We start from the raw sequence: 20,608 nt of genomic DNA, 5'->3' as shown, positions 1-20,608 counted from the left end.
GATGGATAGAGAAGTTTCGGGTAATGTAGCAAAACATCGAGGAAAAGCCTTTTTCCCCCTCTATCTGGTTCCTTTTGCCCATCATGCTTTGGCCTCCTTTAGTTCAACTACTAGCCCTGTCTTGCCCCTTCCCACTTCACTCTTAAGTTTTCTTCCCTCTCATGATGCAGGGTTTTGACCTGAAGCATTGTTAACGCCTCTCCAGTGCAGATGCTACTTGGGCGGCTGAGTTCCTCCAGCAGTTTTCTTTTTGTGTAGAAGACATTTCTCAACTGTCTTGGACATTAACAAATTTAGCAATCATATCTTTAATCCTTCATCCATGCTATCTATAAGTAGCAAAAAAAAAGTTGAGGTTCCAAACCACTTTGTGGTATTCCATTGTTTTGTGGCTGCCTCCAAGAAAGCAACTTTCAAGATTATATGTAGTATGCATACTTAGATAATACATGTGCTTTGAACTTTAACCACAAAATGATCCAGTTATGACTGCCATTTCCTACTAACCATCATGATACCATTATGATGTTTTGAAAAATTCTAAATCAAATTTTAAATCCTCAAAAGTATCAAAGTTTGTTTTCTCGTGATTAAATTTATATATATTATACACAGTCTTGGTGTAAAGTACTGTAAATATTGCAGCTTGTTGAATGAGATCTTGGTGAATTTTCAATATCAAATTAAGCCAGTATAATAGCTTACCAGCATGTGGTTCAGTGAATGCTACACTGTTGGAAGTTAGTGTCTTTATACCTATAGTTGTTTGTGGTCTTCTGCTGTATCCACTTCAAAGTTTGATGAGTTATTGCATTATGACATGTACACCAGTGTTGAAATGGTTTTTTGAGTTACTGTCACTTTCCTGTTAGTTTAAACCAGTCTGCCCATCCTCCTTTGACCTCTTTGATTAGCATGGCATTTTCACCCACCCAATTACCACTCTAAACAGAACATTGCCCAAACTACCACATAACTGGATGTTGTTTTTTGTTTTTCACACCATTTTATTTAAACTCTGGAGACTTACGCGTGGAGACTCCTGGGAGATCAGCAGTTTTGAGATGCTCAAGTTACCGTCTGGCATCATCAATCGTTCCATGGTCAGTCATTTAGATCATATTTCTTCCCCATTCAAATGTCTGATCTGAACAACAACTGAACCTCTTAACCATGTCAGCATGATTTTATACTTTGAGTTGTGGCTGATTGGCTATTTGTGTTACTAACAGGTGTATGACTGTACCAAAAAGTGGCCACTGGATGTATTTCTAGCTCAAAGTTATGAGACTTGGAGATCTTGCAGGTGTTTGCTTCCATGTCCCTGGTATGCCAGTTCACTGATTGGCAGATGTTGCCAGAGCATTCATTTAGATAGTACACACTGACCACATGGTTCCAGTGTTTAGGGTAGCTGGAGTCAAGCTGGAATCTGCTTGAGAATTGCTGGAACTGCGCTCTTTCAGGCAAGTGGAGAGTACTCCATCATTCATACTTCTGTCTAGTGCCTAATAAATTGGGGAAAGTCTTTGAGGTATCGAGGTGAGTCACTTTGTTTTTCTATTCCCAGCCTGTGACCTTTTTCTTATAGTTATAGTACTTACGTGTCCAATCTAGTTGAATTTTGATGTATGGTGAATCCTGGAATAGAGGAGGTGGGAGAAGGCATTTGTTTGCTTGAATTACTATTTTGATTAATTTCCATATACCTCTTAAATATCATCACTTCAATCCTTTGTTATTTCAAAGTCCTATATGAACCAATTTATTCTGCAAATGTTTTCCAATATATCAGCATTCTTTGGAAAACTAATGTACAAAGGTTATCAAAATTAGTCCAGACTCCCCCTTGTACAACAAAAAGAATCAACGTGCATTATGAAGGCTGCTGCTGTTCCATAGACGGTGTACTCCCTCACCTTTCCAGTAGGAGTAAATGAAGATGATCTGCTTTCAAGATTATTCTGTAAACCACCCCATAACTGCATTTAAAGCACCCAACTCATGAACCTATTTGCACAATTAAGTTGCTTAAAACTTAGAATTATACTCTCGCAACTTTCCTCTCCCTCTCCTTTTTAACACCTTAATGTTATATATGAGTTTGGAGGCCAAAGGAAACACTGCATTCTGAGTGCTTTTTAAAAAAAATATTTTGTTTTTATATAGTTAATATTTTTGTGATGTCTATTGTGAAAGTCGTCATTTTTCAAACCACGACTGGGGGACACTTGTCAATTCCTAGCTTCTGTCACGCCATTAAGCAAGTTAAATATCTAGTCACACTAAAGAATTCTTACAAATTAAAGGGAATATATTTTTTAAACTTTACTGCTAAATATTAGAATACGTACACCGTAGAATTTACTACATGATAGATCTTAAATGTAAAAAAATTGGGGAATTTTTTGGAACTGTATTGTTAGGGTCAGAGTTTGCTAGCTTAATGATCTTGATTTCATTGGGACTGACTACAAACGAGTCAATGGAAGAACATGGATGGACAGCACTTGTGTTCGATGCAGCTTGTGAATTTGCTGTCAATTTTGTGGGTTAAATACACGTGTGATACTTCTGGTGTTACTACAATATAGTCTGAACATTTCCTTATTTTCCTATTTTGTAATTTATCTACAGCTTTATATTAAGCATTCTTTCTGTTAGCATTGTTAATAAGATTTAGAAATTAGCTGTTTCTTTTCTGACCACTAGAGGACCCCACTCACCATTAAATGTTATGAGCACTTGGTCTTTTTGTCTGAACGCTTGCAGCTTTTGCCTTCAGTAGTAGCTGTTTTCACAAAATTTGATCAATTGCTTTTTGTAAAACAAGAAATTTAGTAAGCATGTTAATTGTTTGTTACATAATGGAAAAATTTAATCCTGCCTGTGGTAACCAATAAGAGACAATTATGACATAAGCCCAGAAGGAAAAAAGAAATGTATTTGAAGGGGAGCAGTCATGCATTCAAGTTGGCTAGGTAGCCAATTACATTAATGAATTCTTGCAGTTTGGAGAATAAAACATTTTTAAACTGTTTATTCAGGTGGACAACAAAATATTCCTTTGGAGTTCCTTTGTCCTCTGGTGTCTGGCCAATGCTCATCCCTCAAACAACAACTCGAGGGGGGAAATGTTTGTTAAGTATTTTTTGTTTCCTATATTTATCAGTGCATATGTTGCAAAAATAGCTTTGGTTGTAAAGTGCTTGGAGCATTCAAAGGTAAGAGGAGCTATTAAAATTGGAATCTTCACAATAGTAATAAGGATGAGACTTCCTTTGGAGACCCACATGCATATTGCAGCCCTAGCTATTTGCTTTAAAATAATTATTATGCTTTTTGCTTATGGTTCAAGTTGTCTTAAATGAATCAGCTGAAACAGTGAATTTGTGCGGATTTTTTTAAAAAATGAGACTACCATTGAAGGCAGTTTGAAAAGAAGGAACAATTTATTATCTTAAATTACACTAAAACATTCACAGCTACAGTACAATCTACATAAACACAAAGAAATGTTCGGGAGAAAGAATACCTAGTTAGTTAACAAGCCTGCTGTAATTGATAAATTAATTTCTTGAAAATTGTGCTTTTGCTATTTGGGTAAGAATTTAAATGAAGATGTACATCATTGTTCCAATGCTAGGAGCAGTGCTGATTCGGAGTTGGAACTAAGCAACATGATCAATAAGATTCTGTATAACTACTACTTCAACTTTGGCACCAAACATCTGCAGAATCAACATGTTCAGAGGCATAGTTTAAGTCAAAATTACTTTGACTTCTCTGTTCAGATACTATAAATAAGTATCTTGTCCCATAGTCTTTAGAAATTGGAAGAGTATATGTAAACAAATTTGCTGTCTTTAGGTGTTATCACTGTTACTAGCACAATAGTTTAGAGGTTAACGTAAAACTTTACAGCACAAGTGATCAATTCCTGCCACTGTCTGTAAGGAGTTTGTACACTCTCTCCATGACCGTGTGGGTTTCCTCCCACATTCTAAAGACACAGTTAGAGCTGGTGAGTTTTGGGTATGCTATGTTGGAGCCAGAACTGTGGCAATAATTGCAGACTCTTCAGCATAATCCTTGCTGATTTTTTTTTTGATGCAAAGGATGCATTTCATGATAATGTACACACAACAAAGCTAATATTTATCTTTAATCTTCACTCCCTTGACTTGCACAATAGAATGTAGCCAGTTCACACATGAATAGAATGTTGTGTTCACATCCACTCATGACAGTGATCCAGCTTTGCACATAGCTGGGACACGTAAAGCTTGTAAAACTTGTAGTACCATTTTGTCATTTTAATTCCTCAAGAAGGAAAAAACACAGTTCAGTGCAATGTGTTGTATCTTTACTGAAAATTGTCTTCAAGTAGTTTTAATATGCTACAATATATTTGCATCTTTGTCTATTTGTATTATATCTTTGTGGATGTTATATAAGAAATGAAGGAGAGGGTATGGATACTTTTTTGAGAGATCTTCTAAAGAGCCATTTATGAATCAGTTGTTCACTTTAAGCCATGAATTTGCTGCTTACATGCAATCACAATCCATTCAGTGTCTTCGTTCCTTGTTTGTCGTGAAATATATTTGTGTCTCAATGTATTACCCAACATTGATGTCCACAACTCAGATGCAGTTTAAACCATTTCTATGTACCCCCCCTTGTGCCTGGTATTGTTTGCTATTTTTCATCATTGAGACTGCTGCTTTTCACATTTACTTAGTTTGACGTTTGCACTAGATAATGAAGTGTTCAACATTAGTGTTTCCAATTGGCTTTTACGTTGTGCAATCAATTAAATGAGAGTATGCTCAATAAGGCACACGTAAATGCTTCAGTAGAAATTAAAAGCATAATAGTATAATACACACAATCAAGCATTTTATTCTTAGGTATTTAGTATCACTGGTTTACTTCAACCTCAAGGAGGGTGAACCCACAGAGAGCATATAGCCCAGATGGGATACCTGACTGATTACTACAGACCTGTGCTGATCAACTGGCTCAAGTAACACACACAAAAAGCTGATGGAATGCAGCAGGCCAGGCAGGATCTAGGGAGAAGCACTGTCGACGATTCGGGCCAAGACCCTTCGTAGGCCCGAAACGTCGACAGTGCTTCTCCCTTTAGATGCTGCCTGGCCTGCTGCGTTCCACCAGCATTTTGTGTGTGTTGCTTGAATTTCCAGCACCTGCAGATTTCCTCAAACTGGCTCGTTCATTGAGAACTTGGGTCAGCTGAGGTACTCATCTGCTTCAAGCAGAATTTTCTTATGCCAGTGCCTAAGAAGAATCTGCCTCAATGTCTATCATTCAGTGGCACTCACGTCCACAATGATAAAGTGTTTTGAGAGGTTGGTGATGAAACCTATCAACTCTTTCCTGAGGAGCGACTTGGATCTGGTCCAATTTGCCTCCCAGCACAACAGGTCCACAGCAGATGCTTCTTCATTAAACACTTGAGTCTTCATAAACGCTGGACCATCTGGACTGTAAAGATGAAAACATTAGGATGTTATTTATTGATAACAGTTGAAAACTAATCAAAAAATCTTGGCCTCAATACCTCCTTGTGCAATTGGACCCTCAATTTTCTCACTAGCAGACCTATCAGTTTGGCAACATTTCTACAATTTCCATCAATACAGGTGCACCACAAGGCTCTGTGCTTAGCTTCCCCCACCCTGCTCTACTCGCTTTATACTTAAGACTGTGTGGCTAAATACAGCTACATTGCTATATTTAAGTTTGCTGACAGCACCACTGTTGTAGGCTGAATCAAAGGTGGTGATGAATCAGCGTATGGGAGGGAACTTGAAAATCTGGCTGAGTGGTGCCATGGCAACACTGCCTCAATGACATCAAGACCAAGGAGCTGATTATTTGACTCAGGAGGAGGAAACCAGAGGTCCATGAGTCATTCTCATTGGTGGAGCAGAGTTAGAGAAGGTCCAGCGACTTTTAACTTACTCAGTAATATCATTCCAGAGGACCTGTCTTGGGTCCAGTATGTAAATGCAATTATGAAGAAAGCATGGGAGCATCCTAATTGGAAGTTTGCCAATATTCAGCATTACATCTTAAAATCTTGTCAAACTTCTATAGATATGTGGTGGTGAAGACATCAGGCTGTGATATAGCCAGTCAATATGGACAGCCCTTTAACAAAAATTCCTACAAAAAGTAGTGGACACAGCCCAGTCCATCACAGGTGAAGCATCTACACAGTGGTGTAGAAAAACAGGTGAGCTGAATAATGTAATATAGATGTTAATAAATTGTTTTATTCATGGTAAGGCCTTAGAAAATGGCAGAGACCACCAAGACTCTCAGGCCTGTCCTTCCATTCAATATGCTCATGGCTGATCTGCTCTGAGCTATAACTCCCCTATAAAACTCAATTCTATGATATTTCAAATATTTTCTAACTTTAAATGTTTTAAGTTATCTAGAGAATTTCAGATTAATTGCCCTTTACAAGAAGAAATTTCCATACAGCCGTGTTAAATGGCTCACCATTTCCTCGAAATCTTTCTGTTTGAGACTTCCCAAACGAAGGAATTCCCCCATGATTGGAAAGCATCTCAGTATCTTACTGCCTCTTTAGATCTTCTATGTTATATAAAAATGATCCCTCATTTTTTCCAAATACCAAACAATACAGACCCAACCTATTTAGTCTTGATAGGGCAAGATTAGGAATTGGGTGAATCTCTTGGATTGCTTCCTATAATCTCTATATCCTTCCTAGGAGAAGCAAAACCCTGCACAATACGCCAGAAGTGCTCTTGCTACCATTGCCGTACAATTAAAAAAATAACTCCAGCTGTTGCCTTTGTAACTACCTACTGCATTTGTTTAACACTTTGTGATTCATGCACGACTACCAATCCCTCTGTACTTCATACACACTTCCTGGCTTCTCAACTGGTTTCATCTATCACCTGCCAGCTTGTACTCCTTCCCCTCCTCCACTCTTTTCTGGCTTCTCCCTTCGTTTCCAGTCCTGATTAGTGGCCGTGGTCACAATATCAAATGTTTATTCCTCTCCATAACTGCTGTCTGACCGACCTGAAGTGTACCTCCAACTTGTGTGTGTGCGCCTTTCGATTCTTCTTGAAGTACTCCACCTCGCACGATGCTACATTTAAACTTAACTGATTTTGTTCCCATTCAAATTATATCTCATTGTGAAAACACAATATCCTTATTCTAACACACTTGGGTTTATTCAAAAGTAATAAGCGAATTGTCATTTTTACGCATGCATTGCGTGTATTCTGTAATAATGAGCCAGTTTAAAATTTTAAAATGCAGTGATATTACAAATATGTTGTTAACCCAGAAGTCTTATTCAAATTTACAAAAACGTGGGAGCTAAAATGTTGCCATGATGAAACCAATGACAATGTGAACTTTAATATAATCAGTTATCGGGACAGGAGATTTTAACGGGAGAAGCAGGCTAGGTCGAGGTCGACTTTGAAAGCATGAATGGTGAGGAATAGAAACGAAAGTAATGAGGGTGGTCCCCTAACGATCCAGAGCTGGTGTAAGGATGCCAGATGAAAAAGACTGCATTCCTTATCCAGTCCCGAAGGTGCAACTCCACTTTTCCATTTGGAGACTTTCTTTTCTACTCTCAACAGCTCGCACCCATTATGGTAAAAGAGATTAATGGACAGATCACGTTAGCCTGCTGGAGAATTGCACCCCACGACGGGAAATGCAGTTCCTTTTTATGGGAGCTGCTCATACGGTTTGTGAAAGATTTCCTGTCAATGAAACTCTAACTCCCACGATGCACCACGGTCAGTAACACCGCCTTGTCCGTCGTGATGTCGCCTCACAATGACCGTCATGACGTCACGGAGCCGCTGCTGTATTCAGCGGCTCTTAACGGGGCGTCACGTTAAATCCATCCGTTGAGCCCCTTTTGGTAATAGCGTCGACTGCTTCTCAAATGTTGTGTTTCATGAAATATCTGCTGTTCTGATATATAATTAAAAAATCCAAATGAGGAGAGAGCAAGTTCAGGAATGGTTTAAGATCGGCGGCGCGAGCTGATGCATGATTCACGAGGCGCCCGCCCGCCCGCCTCTCCCGCGTCCCAACTTCCATTCCGTAATGGCGTCAGTGGCTGAGGGAGGGACGGAGTGACAGCCGACTGACACTCCCAGGATGCTGCTATTCTGGTCCGAAATTCAAAAGAAATAGATACATGGCCCGTGCTGGATTCTATCTCTCTTGAAAACTAAGAAGTTGCTATTGTTCGCTTTCCCCCTGCTTGTTGTTTTTGTGTGTGGCGTGTGAGACAGCGACAACTGGTCGGGAACATGGATCCCGCGCTCCGGAGGCAGAGTTCGGGCGTTGCGAGGTGCAAAAGTAGTAAAGTGAAAGGCGGCGGCAGCGGCATGAGCGCCGATGAAGTGCAGCGACTGGATTCCTGTAGAGAAGGGGGAGGACATGTCTCGCCTTCCCGTTCGTCGGCGGTCTTATTTCCCGGTGGGAAGCTCGGCGGTGCCATCAGTTGGAGTGGCCATTCTAACTCGCTGCTTCTGAGGAGGAGACGGAGGAACCTTTCCACGGCGGCTCCTTGCTGTCACACTCGCAGCTTGGACCGCAAGACCATGCCGGGACTGAGGCAGAGGGCGTTGAGTGCGGCTGAGAAAGAGTGGGTTCGTGCCGATGTCCGTAGGGGCTGCCTGCACGTCTTCGACAGGTACTTGTCCTCCTACCTGCGACCTGTCACCTGCACCCTGGACACCACTGCAGCCGAGATAGCTGCCAGGTTGCTGTATCCTGGCCAGCAGACTGGAGGGTGCAAGGTAAAGACGATTCCAGCCGACGGCGGAGGAACCGCCAAGTTGTGTTCCATGGACAGTGGCAGGATGGGGGCACCCAGAAAAATTGCACCTGCCTTATTGGCCAGGCCAAGGCAGACGGATTCTGTGAGCACAAGATCAGGAATTGCTGCCAATAGGCATGGTCAGTTAGGGGTTCCTGCTCGTGGAAAAATGGGATCGTCATTGGGCACTGGCACCAATACTGGGAAGCGCTTAAATATGTATACCATTAGGTGCAGGAAAGATAATGTCACATTCAGCAGGGTTGGGATGTCATTGAATAACAATGCCGTGCAGAAAGAAATAAACACTATGAGCCACAGGCAGGCGCATTCAGTAGCTGGCACTGTCCCAGAGGAGCCAAAATCTGCTTCTGAAAGTAGCAACCTCAAGTCTTTGAGTGGTAACACTAATCGACTCAAATCATTAAATAATTCTGTCGTGAAGCTGATGACCGTGGACACTGAGGCTATTAGGCATAGACCTTCGCTGGATAGCTTGACACCGCACATTCATTATGTGCATAGTGATGCTACAAATGATACTGTGACCAAGGACGAATGTCTGGACAAGCCTGAGCTGAGGCAAGACATCCTTACTGACAGACAAGACCGTGATAGCAGGCTGAAGCCCTTGGCTTTTGGCACTTGGAGAATGGGGACAAATGACGGTTTGCTTACACCAATGATGTATGTGCAGCTTCATGGTGAAACAACTAGGAGGCTGGAGCCACATGAAACTCCTCTTGAAGTTCAAAATGAGTACCTCTTTAATCTTGGATTTAAGGATCCTTACAGGATACAAGAGGAAGGAATGGACATTGAAATTGGCTGTTTGATTCGATTTTATACAGGTATGGTAGTTGTGTATCATTCATCAGTTGCTAGCAATTTCTTTTGTGAAAAAGGTGAATGGAAGTTGATAAAGTTTGTTGTCAAAGGTGCATGGAAATGTCATCAAATTTAATGAACTTGCTTTATTCCCATTTACAGCATGACTTCCTCCCAATCAACTTTTTAATGAATATTGATTTTAATTTTCACTGAAGGAAGGGAAAATAGTAGATGGAAAATTGTTGCTTGCTGTATTTTCTGGGCAAGTATTTTAGGGCATTTGTGTAGTCAGGTAGTGGCCTTGTATTGCAGAAAGGAGAACTTGTTAAATGTTCACAAATATTTAATCATTTCCATTTTCCTTCAAGAAATAGTCAGGCTATTTGACTCATTGTATCTAGCCTGCCTCACAGAACAATCCCATTCCATCATTACTTTCCTAGCAACCTATTCTCCTGATGTTCCATTTGCTTCCCAGTTTGCCAGTTTACTTGTGGAATTGGCAAATTACACTGGCCAATTCACTCACCAGCATCCATGTCTTTGGGTTGCGGGATGAAATTGCAACAGCTGGAAGACACCCACACAGTAACAGGTGACTGTGCAAACTGCACTCAGGAGGTACATCCCATTAAGATGGATTCTGAATTGTTGGTTCTGTGAGGTAGCAAGCTGTATAGGCTATATTACTGTGCCACCTAATTGTATAGTTTAATTTAAAACTATTAATTCCAAATGACTTATTTAGCTAGCATGAATAACATCTTTCAAGATGAGCATCAGCTTGTGCTTCCATAGTTGTAGGATGTTGTCAGAGGACTTAAAGAAGAACAACACTGTAATCACAGAACTGTTGAATTTTGCTATTGCTTGCCATTATATACATGCTTTTTTGGCCATATTATCCCTGAGTTGTTGGATTGAGATTCACTATGTTCCAAATATGTTTACTGGATATAGTAATGGATTTTCTTGTCACTACAGATTGTATTTAGGAATGTAAAATAACACATGATGTAAAAATCTACATGATTTTTGTCATTGTTTTGCATGATCAATGTTCTTTATGTATGTTCACATAAATTTTCAATAATATTGTGTCACTTGTGGGAACATACATAAGTTTTGCCAGCCGTCACTTTCAGTGTATGAGAGAGATAGTCCAACAAAATATTTAATGTATATTATGATTTTTGCTTAGCCTCAGAGTGGGGGAAAATCTCCACTCAATTAATGCCAGTAAACACATCAGTCATGCTATATTCAAGGGACTGGACTGCATAAATGCGAGGTAGTAATACCAAGACTGTAAGGGGTATAATTTCCAAAATGCTGAGAGAAATTGAGATGTAAAAGGTTTATTTGAATGCATTTGTCTTTTCAATTTTGTTTCAAGCTTCAACTGCAGTATTGAGATTAATTTTCAATAATAGCTAAACAGTTCTTTGCTTTAGTACATAGATAAAATGAAAATGGCATGAGAGATTTGGAAATGAACTAAACCTTAATGAAACTATTAAACTGCAACAAAAGAGTTTAAATTGAAAAGACTAGAATAATCCTGGGAGGAAAAATAAGCAGAGTTCTGGGAGACAAGTATTGAAAAGTATCATCAGCTCATCATTGAAACATGTTTGGTGTGCAATTCCAGTGCAGAATTTGTCTGCTCGTAATTTACCATTGGTACCTGCCAAAAAAGTTTCTTGCAATAAAAAAAATATTGCTGGTTGTTCTTACAGGTGTTTTCCTCAAATGTTGCAACCTTGCCACAGCCAATAATTAGCTTCATTCATTCATTCATTTGGAACGCATCTCGTGCTCTGACGTTTCTCTGATGTTCATGGAATATGTGGCCGTATCTACATGTTGTACACACATTGGATCTATCACAAATTTACATTATTTAATGACAGAGTAGCATAATCAATATAATTTTATTATGCAGTGTCTGAGCAATTTGAGACATGATGTATGTTAAGTACAGCATGTTCTGGAGAAGCAGTTGACTTTAAAACTTTTTAAATCCAAAAACACACTGTTTAAAAGCTATTTATTAATGTTTTTTGGGAGGGTGATTTTAGATGCATATCATATTTATACTGAGTTAAATACTGTATGTAATTAGTTTTGCTACAATAAGTGTATGGGACACTGGAAAAATGTTGAATTTCCCCTTGGGGATGAATAAAGTATCTATCTATCTATCTAAATTAGTTTCTCCTTTTGAGCCTGTATCTGCTGTATTCTAATTGATTAGTAGCTGTAGTTAGTCAACAGCTTCATTATTGTTTAGTTGGTGGAATCATATCAGGATTCAACCAAATGTACTGTAGTTGTGTTGGCTAAAATAGTAATCCAGTCCTATCCCACCTCCCTGCTTGGGGTGCATGGCCTTTCAGTCATGTCTACTACTCTTTCAGGCAGTGAGTTTAAGATTCAACTAATCTCTGTAGGAAAAAAGTTTTTTCAAACTTTTATTATCCTGCCAATAATTTTACATCTGTGCCCTTTAGTTTTTCATCACTTCACTTAGGGAAATAAATTTTTCCTACTTTATAATTTGCATGTGTTATAATTTTAAACACCTGAGCTTTTCCCCCCACAGGAAACAGTCTTTCTCAAAGTTACAATGTTCCTATCCTGGTAACATCCTTGTAAATCTCCTCTGCAGCTGCTCCAGTGTGATCACTCCTTTCTGTACTGTGTAGTATTTGAAACTGTGGTGCAACAGAAAATGCTGAAAACACTCACAGGTAGCACCTGTGGAAGGCAGTTTTAGTCAAAAGTTTGTTGAAGACTAACAGGAAAAGTCAAACCACTGCGATGAGCAAGACAAAAAAGGCATGCAATGGGAAGTGAGTTTGTCTTCAAAATAATCTTAGTAGTGAGTGAAAATTAGAATAATTACAGGTGCCAAAAATCTAAAAATAAAATAAAAACAAAATGCTGCCTGAGTTTTTCCAGCATTTGTTAAAAAAGAAACACAGCTGTACTTTTGGCATGAAGATGTTGCCTGTGCTGATGATAATTCTAACATCTTCTGTTGTTATTTCAGATTTCCAGCATCTGTAGTTTCTTGTTTGATTTTCATTTTGTGTCATTTTGTGATGAACTAGAGATGTAGACTTCATTGCAACTAGAGTTCTATTTATCTTGTTACTGCTATTCAGGTGTCCATTCACAGAGCAGAATCTAAAAAAGCATCTACTGTTGAATAATTTTATTCAATAACCCATCAAAGCTTGCAGATGAATAATAAAACTACTAATGAGAAATTAATTTCTTTTAAGGTGCATTGTTTTCTGAAGAGTATGATCATATAACGTTTAACACAATCTATAAAAGTGCTTTTCATTGCATTAAGTTAACAGAATATTCCTGACACATTTTGTCTCCGTTATCTTTGCAGTCACTTTGATAAACTTTAGAAGTATAGCTTCATTTGTTTGCTCTGCATTTTGTTACTCATACTTAAAGTATCCATTAAATGTATTTGTGAGTACGGTGATTTCCTATGATATGCACCTGGTTAGGTAAGCCATGTTGGAACTTGTTTTTAATTTGTCCTTTTAATATGAGCAGAGTTGAAGGTAAGCAGTTTTTTTTCTTATGCCAAAAGTTCTTGACTTCTATACTGAATGAACAATTACAGCTTGGTTACTTTGAAGAATAATTATTGTCAAAATTTTATACAAAACTGCATGATAAATTGTGCAGCCAATATCTGCTGATTTTTGAAAACTTTTTAAGAAGCAAGCAGGGCTGGTCAGAACTTGTCTGCAATGTATGCGATTGTTTGAGTTAATAGTAACTAGCGTTAATTAACAAGAACCAATAAAACAAACTGGGGTTTATGCAGAGTGGCCAGTCTTAGACTAGAAATTATGCTCGAGACGTTAGAGGTATAACAAGCGTAGGCAGGATGGTAGTGGGTTGCTCCTTTGAGAGGTGGAATTTCAGGGTACCTACTGGTTTCCCTGATGACTACATCTGCAAGCAGTGCACCCAACTTTAGCTACTGACTGACTAGGTCAAGTACCTGGAGCTGGATGCACACAAGATTATCTAGGAGGCTGAAAACTTCAGAGATGAGACTGTTACTGAGGTGGTCACATTCAGGATTCAGATAGGAGATGGGTGGCCACCAAGAGAAGCACAGCTCCAATGTCATATTCAAGTGTGCTGATGACACCACTGTCATAGGCCAAAACAAAAATGGTAACGAATCAGCATATAGGAGGGTGTTTGGAAATCTAGTTCTTCGGTGCCATAACAACAACCCCTCACTCAATGTCAGCAAAAGTAAAGAGTGAACTATTGACTTCAGGAGGAGCAAACCAGAGGTCCATGAGACAGTGGTGGAGAGGGTCAGCAACTTTAAATTCCTTGGTGTTATTGTTTCAATGGATCTTTACCGGGCAGCACATGAGTGCAAGAATAAAGAAGGCGAAGATTTGGCATACATCTAAAATTTTGATAAACTTTTATAGCCGTGTGGTGGCATCGCACCCTGGTATGAAAACACCAATGGCCTTGAAGCAGGAAAGCAGCATGCACCATCAAGGTGTCTCACCACCCAGATCATCCTCTGTTCCCACTGCTGCCATCAGAAAGAAGGTACAAGAGCCTTAGCACTCAGACCACCAGGTTCAGGAACAGTTATTACCCCTCAACCATCAGGTTCTTGAACAAAAGAGGATAACCACTCAACTTCACTTGTCCCGTCACTGAAATGTTCCCACAATTTATGGACTCTTCATCTCATGTTCTCAATATTTATTGCTTAATTATTTGTTATTATTATATCTTTTTGTATTTGCACTGATTGTTGTCTTTTGCACTGATTTATGAACACCCAAGTTGATTCTATTATGATTATTATTCTATTGTGGATTTATTGAGTATGCCCACAAGATAATAATTCTCAGGGCTTTTTATGGTGACATATATGTACTTTGAACTTTGAAGTAAGGGGAGTAAGCAGTCATTGTAGGCTTCCCCTGTGGCCATTCTCCTTAGCAACAATATACAGCTTTGGATACCGCTGGCTGATGACTGATTAAGGCACAGCAGCAGCTTCTGCCCAGTGGCACACTGTGGCTCAGTAGGGGTGGGTAAAGTCAGGCAGAGTGGTAGTGAAAGGGGTCTCAATAGTTAGAGTGATGGACTTAAACAAAGTTAGCAGGGGTATAAGAACCAGAGTGCTAAGACTGAGTATGGGTCAGTTGGTATACAAGTTGATGCAGAATACAATAAGACTGTGAGGAAGAACAGGCAGATGATAGGACAAAAATTGTAATCAATGGGATGAGTTAAAATATAACGTTGGCAAAATCAAAAAGAGTTATGAGTACAAGACTGAGGTGTTATATATGAATGCACGCAGTATACAGAATCAAGTAGATGATCTTGTAGCACAGTTAAAGATTGGCAGATATGACATTGTGGGCATCATTGAGATGTGTTGAAAGAAGCTCACAGTTGGGAACCTAACATCAAAGGATACACCTTGTATTGAAATGACAGGCAGGTAGGCAGAGAGATTGGGGTGGCTCTGTTGGTAAAAAATGAAATCAAATCCTCAGAAGGAGGTGACATAGGATTGGAAGATGTAGAACTCTTTTGGGTATAGTGGGTAGGAGTAAAATGACCCTGATGGGAGTTAAATACAGACCCCCGAACAGTAGCTAGGATGTGGGATATAAATTTCAACGGGAAATGGAAAAGGCATGTAATAAGGGCAATGTTACAATAGTCACTGGGGATTTCAGAATGCAGGTGTATTGGGGAAAATTAGTCTGGATCTCGAGAGGAGATTTGTAGAATGCCTATGAGATGACTTTTTAGAGCAACTTGTAGTTGAGCCCACTAGGGGAAAGGTATTTCTAGTTTGGGTGTTGTGTAATGATCAAGATTTGATTGGGAGCTGAAGGTAAAGGAATGCTAAGGAGACAGTGGTCATGCTGTGAAGGAATTCACCCTGCAGTTTCAGAGGGAGAAGATAAAGTCAGATGTATCAGGATTACATTGGAGTAAAGGGGATTACAGAGGCATGAGAGAGAATCTAGCCAGAATTGATTGGAAGGGAACACAACTAGGGATAATGGCAGAACAGCAGCTGTAATTTCTGGGGGCAGTTCAGAATGTGAGGAGAGATATATCCCAAAGATGAAAAGTATTCTTAAGGGAGGATGAGGCAATTGTGGCTGACAAGGCAAGTCAAAGCATAAAAGTAAAGAGAAGGCATTTAAAATAACAACATTTAGTGAGAAGTTAGAGGACTGGGAATATTTTAAAAACCAACATAAGGCAACTAAGAATGTGAAGAGCAAAAAGTGTGACAGTTGAAAAGTGTGTATAGAAGTCAAGGAAATAGTGGAGGTAATGACTACTTTGCTTCCGTATTCACTACAGAAAAGGACCTTGGCAATTGTAGGGATGACTTACAGCAGACTAAAAGCTTGAGCATGTAGATATTAAGAAAGAGGATGTGCTTTTGGAAAGCATCAAGTTGGATAAGTCACCGGGACCAGATGAGATGTACCCCAGGCTACTGTGGGAGGCGAGGGAGGAGATTGCTGAGCCTCTGGCAATGATCTTTGCATCATTTACGGGGATGGGAGAGGTTCCGGAGGATTGGCAGGTTGCAGATGTTGTTCTCTTATTCGAGAAAGGGAATAGTGATAGCCCAGGCAATTATAGAGCAGTGACTCTTACTTCAGTGCTTGGTAAGTTGATGGAAAAGTTCCTGAGAGGCAGGATTTATGAACATTTGGAGAGGCATAACATGATTAGGAATAGCCAACATGGCTTTGTCAAAGGCAGGTGGTTCCTTTAAGAGCCTGATTGAATTTTTTGAGGATGTGGCTAAATGAAGGTAGAGCAGTAAATGTAGTGTATATGGATTTCAGCAAGGCATTTAATAAGATACCCCATGCAAGGCTTATTGAGAAATTAAGGAGGCATGGGATCCAAGGAGACCTTGCTTTGTGGATCCAGGATTTGCTTGCCCACAGAAGGCAAAAAGAGGTTGTAGACGGATCATATTCTGAATGAAGGTTGGTGACCAGTGGTGTGCCTCAGTGATCTGTTCTGGGACCTCTTCCCTTCATGATTTTTATAAATGACCTGGATGAGGAAGTGGAGGGATGGGTTAGTAAATTTGCTGATGGCACAAAGGTCAGGGCAGAGTATAGTATGAATGTTAAGACTCTTGGCAGTGTGGAGGATCAGAGGGACCTTGGGATCTGAGTTCATAGGACACTCAAAGCTGCTATGCAGGCTGACCGTGTAGTTAAGAAGGCATATGGTGCATTGGCCTTCATCAACTGTGGGATTAAGTTCAAGAGCCGAGAGGTAATGCTACAGCTCTATAGAACCCTGGTTAGACCCCACTTGGATTACTGTAGTCAGTTCTGGTCACCTCACTACAGGAAGGATGTGGAAGCTTTAGAAAGGGTGTAGAGGAGATTTACAAGGATGTTGCCTGGATTGGGGAGCATGCCTTACGAGAATAGGTTGAGTGAATTTGGCTTTTTCTCTTGGAATGACAGGGGATGGGAGGTGACCTGATAGAGGTGTATAAGATGATGAGAGGCATTGATTGTGTGGATAGTCAGAGGCTTTTTCCCAGGGCTGAAATGGCTAACATGAGAGGGCCCAGTTTTAAGGTGCTTGGAAGTAGGTACAGAGGGGTTGTCAGGGGTAAATCTTTTATGCAAAGAGTGGTGAGTGCGTGGAATGGGCTGCCGGTGACTGTGGTGGAGGTGGATACAATAAGAGTCTAAGAGTCTCCTGGATAGTTACATAGAGCTTAGAAAAGTAGACGGCTGTGGGTAACCCTAGTTAATTTCTAAAGGAAGTACGTGTTTGTCACAGCATGTTGAGCTGAAGGGCCTGTATTATGCTGCAGGTTTTCTATGTTTCTAACCATGAGGAGAGAAAAGATGAACTATGAAGGCAAGCTAGTCAAAAATATCAAAGAGGATGCAAAAGTGATTTTTTTCAGATATATAAAGAGAGGCAGGCATGGGTATTGGACTACTGGAAAATGACACTGGAGAGGTTGTAATGGGGGACAAAGAAATAGCGGGTGAAATTATTAAATATTTTGTGTCAGTCTTCACTGGAAGATGAGCTGTCTGCCAGAAATTTGTGAGTGTCGGGGCAAAAGTGAGGGCAGTTGTATTGCTAGGGAGAAGGTGCTTGGGAAGCTGAAAGGTCTGAAGGTAGTTAAGTCACCTGGACCAGATGGACTACACCTCAAGGTTCTGTAAGAGTAGCTGAACAAATTGTGGAGGCAGGCATAATGATTTTTCAAAAATCACTAGATTCTGGAATGGTTCATGATTGGAGAATTGCAAATATCACACTACTCTTTTAAAAGGGAGGGAGGCAGAAAGAAGGAGATTATAGCCAGTTAGCCTGACTTCAATGGTTGGGAAAATGTTGGGAGTTATTTATGGATGAGGTTTCAGGGTACTTGGAGGTACATGATAATTATGGCCAAAGTCAGCTTGGTTTCCTTCAGGGCAAATCTTACCTGACAAACCTGTTGGAATTTTTTGAGGAAATAACAGACAAGATATAGAAAAGATGTCAGTGGATTTACTTGGATTTTCAGAAGGTACTGCACATGAGCTACTTACCAAGACAAGAACCAATGGTATTACAGGAGAGATAAAGATTGGCTAATGGGCAGGAGGCAAAGAGTCAGGCTGATGGGATCTATTCTTGGTGGCTGCAGGTGACTAGTGTTCTGCAGGGGTCAGTATTGGAACCACTTTTTTGACATTATGTGTCAATAATTTGGATGACTTTATAAGGCATTGTCAGACTGTAGTTGGAGTATTGTGAGCAGTTTTGGGTCCTATAACTAAGAGTATGATTCTGGAAATGAATGTTTGAGGAGTGTTTGATGGCTTTGGCCTTGTACTTGCTGGAGTTTCAAAGAATAAAGGAGGCAGGGGGGATCTCATTGAAACCTGTCGAATATTGAGTCTGAGACAGGAAGGATATGGAGAGGATGCTTCCTATAGTGGACGAGTCTAGGACCAGAGGTCACTGCCTCAGAATAGAGGCATTTAGAGCAGAGATGCGAAGGAATTTCTTCAGCCAGAAGGTTGTGAAACTGGAATTCATTGCCATGGACAGCTTCAGGAGACCAAGTTATTTAGTATATTTAAAGTAGTCGTGGCATCATAGGTTACAGGGAGATGGTAGAGATTGTGGTTGAGGGGGATAATAAATCAGCCATGGTGGAATGGTAAAGCAGACTCAATGGGCTGAGCGGCCTAATTCTGCTCCTATGTCTTGTGGTCTTATGATTTTAGGTCTGTTCCATACAATTTATAAGATGATGAGAGGCATTAATCGTGTGAATAGTCAGAGGCTTTTTCCCAGGGCTGAAATGGTTGCCACAAGAGGACACATGTTTAAGGTGCTGGGGAGTAGGTACAGCGGAGATGTTGGGTAAGGTTTTTACTCAGAGTAGTGAGTGCGTGGAATGGGTTGCCAGCAATGGTGGTGGAGGCAGATACAGTAGGGTCTTTTATGAGTCTTTTGGATGGGTACATGGAGCTTAGAAAAACAGAGGGCTATAGGTAAGCCTAGTAATTTCTAAGGTAGGGACATGTTCGGCACAACTTTGTGGGCCGAAGAGCCTGTATTGTGCTGTAAGTTTTCTATGTAACAGGAAGTTATGATGAAGGTGATAGAAGAAAAAAAATAGGTGATTTTTGCCTTCTGTAACTGTGATAATTTGATAATTCAAATGATAGTGTTTTACTGCCTCATCTGACTAATATGAGCTAATTTAGCACAAACAGGATTAAATTCTGTGTCAGTAGCTGAATCAGATGAGATAGAATGATCATCCTAAATTAATGTAGCCTCTGGGTCTTAGTGCAAAACCAAATGTTGTCACAACAAAGATCAGCTGGTATCTTTGGCACTGTTATTTTAATCAGTTGATAATGTGAATGATAAACTTAGAAGGTGTATTTGTGCCATGTGTAAACACATGAAACTTCATTGAATATATCTCTTATTACCTATGAATGTTTGCAAATGTGCTTTACCATTAATTTAATATATTAAAGAATACAGGGTAGTAAAATTATTTTAAAATATATTTACTTGTATAGCTGGGCAAATTGGACAATATATTGAAATGGAAATGTAGGTGAACTGGAACTAAAAGATAATTCAGTTTTATTTTTGGTACTGGAGACTTGTGGTCTCAACAAATGGCTGTGAGTGTGATTTTTTCTGTTATTATTGGAGATCTAGAGAGCTGTTTTCATGTTTCCAATTTGCAAAGTTTTTGCTGGAGTTAGTGTTGGTGTACTGATGAAGTCACATTTTATGGTTGGTGCTGTGCTCCTTCAGAAAACTGCAAGAAAATAAATACTCTTTATAATTGTCTTTTCTACTTGGTAGCCTGATTCACAGTCTGAAAGGAATAACTTAAAATAGATGGGACCTCTTAAGACCCATGTTATTTCTTGAGACCAGGCCAGAGTTACCATAGTGACAATCAAAGTTGTGATCAGCCCTTTAAACTCAATTCAGAATTGGTTCTGAGAGTAATTCTTCCTGTGACAGTTAAACAACCATAACGCTGCATTCTATACTGGATGTATTTATCATTTAGGGTCGTGCTTTGAATGTTCTCTGATCAATTCTAACATAAGATGACTTCATGAGAGGTGCAAAAAGATTTACTGGCATTTTCAATAGTTACCATTATTAAAATTCCAAATAGTATGCTTTGTGTAAACATGCTACAGTTACTAAGTATCCACAAGTCACCTTTTTAATAGGATTTGTACATAGAAGAAATGAAATAATGGATTTTTTCAAGCTGGATTTATTAATGCAGCAACTGTAAAATAATACCATTGAAAA

The 20,608-nt window shown here is 39.7% G+C and overlaps 1 protein-coding gene across 1 annotated transcript in view; it reads left to right on the top strand.

Moving 5' to 3' along the window:
* The first annotated feature begins 7,950 nt into the window (after window positions 1-7,950).
* Window positions 7,951-20,608, top strand: part of LOC132378363 (PH domain leucine-rich repeat-containing protein phosphatase 1-like) — a 162,532-nt gene continuing 149,874 nt past the window's right edge. Inside the window, exon 1 of the mRNA XM_059945221.1 lies at window positions 7,951-9,720. Coding sequence (XP_059801204.1) covers window positions 8,358-9,720 — 1,363 coding nt within the window. The 5' untranslated portion in view covers window positions 7,951-8,357. The remainder of the gene's footprint in view (window positions 9,721-20,608) is intronic.

The sequence above is a fragment of the Hypanus sabinus genome, chromosome 20 (assembly GCF_030144855.1).
Source record: "Hypanus sabinus isolate sHypSab1 chromosome 20, sHypSab1.hap1, whole genome shotgun sequence".
Classification (NCBI taxonomy): Eukaryota; Metazoa; Chordata; class Chondrichthyes; order Myliobatiformes; family Dasyatidae; genus Hypanus; species Hypanus sabinus.
This window is presented reverse-complemented; position numbering and strand designations above follow the sequence as displayed.